Source organism: Hyalella azteca, unplaced genomic scaffold, assembly GCF_000764305.2.
Source record: "Hyalella azteca isolate HAZT.00-mixed unplaced genomic scaffold, Hazt_2.0.2 contig2444, whole genome shotgun sequence".
In the NCBI taxonomy this organism is placed as follows: domain Eukaryota; kingdom Metazoa; phylum Arthropoda; class Malacostraca; order Amphipoda; family Hyalellidae; genus Hyalella; species Hyalella azteca.
In genome coordinates this window covers 365,533-371,532 of record NW_025932718.1, presented here as the reverse complement: position 1 = coordinate 371,532, position 6,000 = coordinate 365,533, and the positions used below count along the sequence as shown (strand labels likewise).

Here is a 6,000-nt window from a genome sequence, read left to right as displayed (position 1 = left end):
CTCGTGATCATTTTCCAACCTTGTTTGGTTCATCCTCTGTACATGCCATTGGAGGATGGACTTTATGTTGCACGGTTGCTTTATTGAATTCACCCACATTTATTAATGCTGCGAGATGTTGACTCGGTAGATTCCAATGAGGGATTAAGACAGCGTTACGTTACCTCTTGCTTCTCTGGGTCTTTTGTGAGGCCGGATACGCCCATCGTGACACTCAATCGCTTCTTTGTGAGTCCAGTGCATAGTGGACTTTTTGCTATGAATCTTTCAGATATGAAGGGTTGCATGCAGGCAGCCAATCACGAATTCTCTATCGATCTTGTTGGCCGAAACCGACAAAACAATATAATACCGAGCCTTGTCAGTGACTCTAGTTTCAAGGGGATACTCTTACGTTGCATTTTGGCTGCATAACTGTTGTGTAAACGCTTAGGTATAGCATATTTTGGGCTTTTTTGGATCGACTACTACGTTGAATTTAATGTTTAATTCTTGAAGTAGTGCATTTTCCCACAAATTTTACGCGTTACTACTTTACTTTTTTCCCCGCAGAACATTTTAAAATCAAACAAGTGAAATGTTATTTTCGTGAAGTTCGATAGTGTTTATTTTATATTTGTAGATATGTGGTTAGAATTAGAACTTGGAACTCGTGCCTTATTTTCGAATTGAAGGGAAAGGCCTTGGTATAACTCAAGGTGGCATCTACTATTAATGAGGGGTTAATGCCCCTTCTTCAAGCTGCCAAGCCGCTCCAGGGTTCTGTTTCACCATGTATGCAATCAGCAGTTCCCTCTGAAACGCTGACCAATTCTTCAACCAGATGCAATGAACGACACAACTTGCTGCTCAAAATAAAATCTTGGATTCAGGTGCTAAGTCCGCGTAGAGTTTTTTGCTTGAAGTGTCATAGCTTCTGGGACGCAGCCACTTCCGGAGCGCCATCGTTATACCACAGTTCACACCGTTGTCCACTTTTCAAACAGCCCTCACATAAATCATTTCTATTGAATGGCTGTTTATCTATGCGAAAGGGGATCCTCGGCCTGAGTTACGTCGGACGTTCATCATTCCGACGTGTTGCAAATACTGCTCCTTGTGCTTCTACTCATGTGAATCGCATTCACCACCGGAGACAACCTCGCAACGAATACTTTAAACGTAATATATGTACCCAGTACTGCTACTCTGAAAAGTTGTCTTCGTCGAGTCTCCCCTGCCTAACGAAAGCAAGAAAAGAAATTCATCAAGTTATTCACCGTACGTCCCAGTGCGTTCATCATTTATGGTTACATTTAGGCTCTCCAAACGTAGATGTTGCCAAGAGGGACCAACAGAATTCGGCCTTCGAAACGTTCAACGTCTCTAATTATCAGTGTTTCTCACTTGGACCTTCGAACGTCAACGGGGCCAAAGTAGTTTGCAGCTGCGATCTTTGGTTAAAAGCCTACAGTGAAAGCGAGGTTACTTCTGTACTATGGTGGGAATTGGTGCATCAGCCTTGGTTCGTGTCACTCTCACCCATGCCACGACCTGCCGTCAAGAGGAGCATCACTCAGTCTTGCGTGCATCGTGTGCGTCCTGCCCTGTCGAGGACTCATACCCTGCACCTGCACGCCCCTGGCGCTGGCTTACCCCAGCCTCGATGGCCTCGCTGCATCCACTGGCGTGCCCTCGAGCACGAGTCGGTGAGTCGTTTCGGTTGCAAATAATTTATGTTTGTTGATGGGAGCTCATTTTCTGATTCACATAAGTAATTTTACTTTTAAAACGAGCGACAATATCTGGAATATAATTTTTAATTGTAAAGTTGGCAGGTAGCGCATTTCCGAGTTCATTCTTAGAATTTTACAAGAAATCACGAATTTTTTATGCAGGATGGATACCGTATTTTGAGACACTGTTTTAAAACCACGATTAAAATAAAATTACGAATGCGCCGAAGATCCGTGTTGTTCATGATCAAAGTGAAAATGGTATCGTTTAATAGGACTGATACCAAAAACTGTCGGTAACAGGAGTTGCGGCATGTTTTTCGGCATAATTGAAGTCATTTAAATAAATTGTGTCTCTTACTTGAAGACATTATATTTCTCCATGCTTGTTTCTTTGAAAATTCCTCTTTCGTTCTTTACCAACCAAGTATTTATTTTCATTTATTTTTTACTATCATTTGAAGAGGTACCTTCATTGTGCAACACCCCGTATGCCAAAAAACATTATAATTCGTTTTGCAAAGGTCAGGACCACATGATTATCTGTTGTTTTTGTCTGTCAGCAATTGTCATGTTACGGTCTGTTTATTTACATACTGTATACTTTCAAATTGTCAAGTTATTTGCTCTTAAGTTACATCTTGATAACTTTCACACTCTCAAGTTACATACTCACAAAATACCAACTTACACTTTGCAACATGAAGGATGCGCACTTCAAATTGCATTTCAAGTTAACAATTGTCTAATTACGTATGTTTTAGTGGTGTATTTAGTAACTTATCAAATGGTGTGTCAGTCTGCATACCGCATAAAGTAACGTGAGCTTTAGGCTACGTTCAAGTTCCATTTCAATCTCACAAATCTTTATAGAGTTCAGCATCTGGTTTCATGACTAGTTTCATATGGTGCAGGTGATTCTTTATTTGCTTGTCAAGTTCTTCATCTGTTTGCTCGCCAATTTACATAATATTTAGATACATTTCTAATAACAAGTCATGTGGAAAACCGTCAAATCTAATGCCCGGGACACGCCGACGAGTTGCATGTGTGTAGCCTCGAGTCGCTGTGGCGGGCACTGGATCATCATTTAGGTTGCATGCAGTCTCGAGTAGCTGTGGCGGGCGCTGGATCATCATTTAGGTTGCATTTAGGTTGCATGCAGCCTCGAGTAGCTGTGGCGGGCGCTGGATCATCATTTAGGTTGCATGCAGCCTCGAGTAGCTGTGGCGGGCGCTGGATCATGCACTTCCTGCGGCTGACCTTGCAAGGTGAATGACAACGGCATTCCTGAACCTCGTCTGAGCCTCGCATGCCGTTGTGTCTTCCGAAGGCCGAACCATCATAAATTGTATCATCGGTGTTGTAAATCCTGTATAAATATCACGCAGGATGCATTCATCGAAATAAATCCAGCCGATAGAGAACGGCTCAACAAGCGTCACAGTTTTGACGATCATCATTGCTAGTACAGTCTTCCTTACTTTAACCAGCGTGCTAGCTCTAACGATTGCTCTAGCTCTTCTGACCGTTCCAGCTGTTACAATCGTTCAAACAATAGTTAAACGATAATAGCCAAAAAGATTGATTATACCTAATGTAACCAAGATCTTATGAGGGTTAAGGTCGCCACTCAGTGGAAAGATTTTGGACCTAATGAGCTTCATAACTTAGTCATTGATGAACCTTTCTTGTTTATAATTACAGTTACATCTTCAGTTTACTTTCATTGCCTCCACTTATTGAACTCCACGTCCCACTTAACTAGTGTAAAACTTATAATTAGTTCGGCGGTACGTTGTTTTAATTGGCTGTGGTGAGAGCAAAACCTCACTCATTTGCATGAGGCAATAACTGAAAATAGCTTAACTGGCCTCGTTACATCTGCAAGGTTGCCCCACATCCGTTTTCATTAGCCTAACAAGTCTAAACTGCGTTAGCTTCTGCGCCTACCCTGAGAGAGACGAATTCCTCTGAGTTATGACCAAGAGCTGTCATTATATTTACCAATCTGTAATACTATTTAGCTCTCATCAGTCTAAAATATTTTATTATATTTTATATTTATTAATAATTTATTAATAATTTGTCTTTTGTCTCATGTCGTGGTGCACGTTGAAAGAGAAAGAACTTTGCATTAATGATTTGCAACATTTATGATTTCTCTCTTTTGAAGGGAGAAATAAATTTAATTTTTGAAATTTGCTTATAGCGTTTTGAAGCCGTCATCGCTACTGAAAGTATATCTTTTGCTACTATTTAATATGTTTGTCTTGCAACCTCAAACGAAAGCTCCGACTTATTTTGGAAGAAAATAGCAAATAAGACCGCGCGTGGGTAGAGGTGCGGCACTTGTGGATCTGCAGAATAGCTGAGGTTCTCGGCCCTGCACACAACTCGTTATTGAGCCCCAAAAGGTGATACTATACCCACCCAGCTGCACTATACAGGCCAGGTCCTCGGTCCTCTTGCTTTGTTTTGGTGCGTGCGCCGTTTGATTTTCTGGTTTTATCTAGTAATTTAAGTGACCTACACCATGTTGGGAGTACTCTGATTAAAGATTTACGAACTGAATTTACTTATGTAACAGCAGTTATTCTATTTCAGGTGGACTCGCTCGAAAACTGAATGTTTCGCGTTTAAAAATTTGAAATAAGCTGGCCAAAATTCTGGTAATACGATGAAGTTAACGACCGCCACTCCTGTTCGCTTTCAAGTTCCAGATAGAAAGTGCCTGACATTTAGTTACAAAATGTTTAATTATATAACCAGATGTACATTACTTCATTTAATTTACCCAATGATATCGTGCGGTTTGATATCCGTGCTTCTGTCAATGAGCCATGTGCGCGTGGCGGTGTGGTTGTTGGGCAGTTTACCTTCTTGGCTGGTCGCAAGGTAGCTTACAAGGAGCGGTGTGAACTTCGTTGCCCCGCACATGTTGCATGCCATGCAAAAACCCACGTTACGAGTGTCCCCTCCCCTGTCGAGTCCAGGAATCGTTTTCTCATCGAATGATTACTTTTTTACTGCTTTATATCAAGGGTTCATAACCTCCTGTGCATACAAAGTATTAGAGCGTTTGCGAATCATGTTTTAGAACACACTGATGCCAAATAAGTGCATTACATGACCAAAATTACAATTTCGTGCTTGTGAGTTAATTCATGAAGACAGTTATTCTCGATAAACGCTTCAGTAGTATCATGCATCATCTCAACGGACAAACGACAAAATTTGAGTTTTTAAATGTTTAAGCATTCAATAAATATATTTATTTATTATCTGCAAATAAAGTTTTTAGCAATAATGTATCATTCGTCGAGAACTCGATTGCTAGTTATGAACCTATCGATTTTCATAGAGAAGCTCTAACACTTGGACGCTCCGCACGTTGGTCCTCGGTCTGAGTTGTGCTGAGGCGGGCGATCGCCGCATGGCGAACACAGCTGTCCTTTGATGTGATCTGGGGAGGTGGGGGCCAAGGGGTGAACCCTGCCCATCCTGTGCCCGAGGGCACGCTGCTGCTGTGCGGCTACTGATGCCTTGCCGCTCACCGAGGCCTGAGATGGACTACACCTGGGGCTGATGGCATGAATGCTGTACTGCTGATGCTTCTTCTCTGTACCATTATTTGCTGGTGGAGTTCCATGCTGTCTCGCTGATGACAGTAATTCTTGACAGAATTTTAAATTAATTATAATTATACATATATAGTTTATATAATATCAATTTAGGATTTCAATTAGACTAAATATTAATTCATGAACAATTTTTCTCCAAGTCAAACACAACAAATTGATGATGTACACTATGAAAGCTATTTAAGGTAGCAAAATCTCATACAAAATTACACAATGAAAGCAAATGCACAACTGACTTTTTTGGAATATGGTAGCCAACAGGTAAGTAATAGTATTATGGTATGGTTACGGAAGTGCGGTACCATCAAACGGGGTTATAAGAGACAGGTGGGGTAAATCAGGACAGTCGTCCTACATTTGTATAAATGTTGTAGCAGCAAAAGGAATCAAAATATATAATATATTTTAATATATAATTATATATATATAATATTGTATTGATGTATTATAATTATATATATATAATATAGTATTGATGTATTATATTATTTATAATATAATTATATATAATTCTGCCATTTGATTGATGATGAGCATATTTTTGCTGCTCATTTGGCGTTGATACCTATATCTGGTGCTTCAAAAATATTGAATAGAGTTTTTTTAAATTCGGTTTGTCGAAGAAACCAATGGTTATGCTC

The 6,000-nt window shown here is 40.3% G+C and overlaps 1 protein-coding gene across 1 annotated transcript in view; it reads left to right on the top strand.

The window, feature by feature from the left end:
* Positions 1-585: 585 nt before the first annotated feature.
* LOC108671310 (cytohesin-1) overlaps positions 586-6,000 on the top strand; it is a 45,244-nt gene continuing 39,829 nt past the window's right edge. The window contains exon 1 of the mRNA XM_018158829.2: positions 586-1,688. Coding sequence (XP_018014318.2) covers positions 726-1,688 — 963 coding nt within the window. The 5' untranslated portion in view covers positions 586-725. The remainder of the gene's footprint in view (positions 1,689-6,000) is intronic.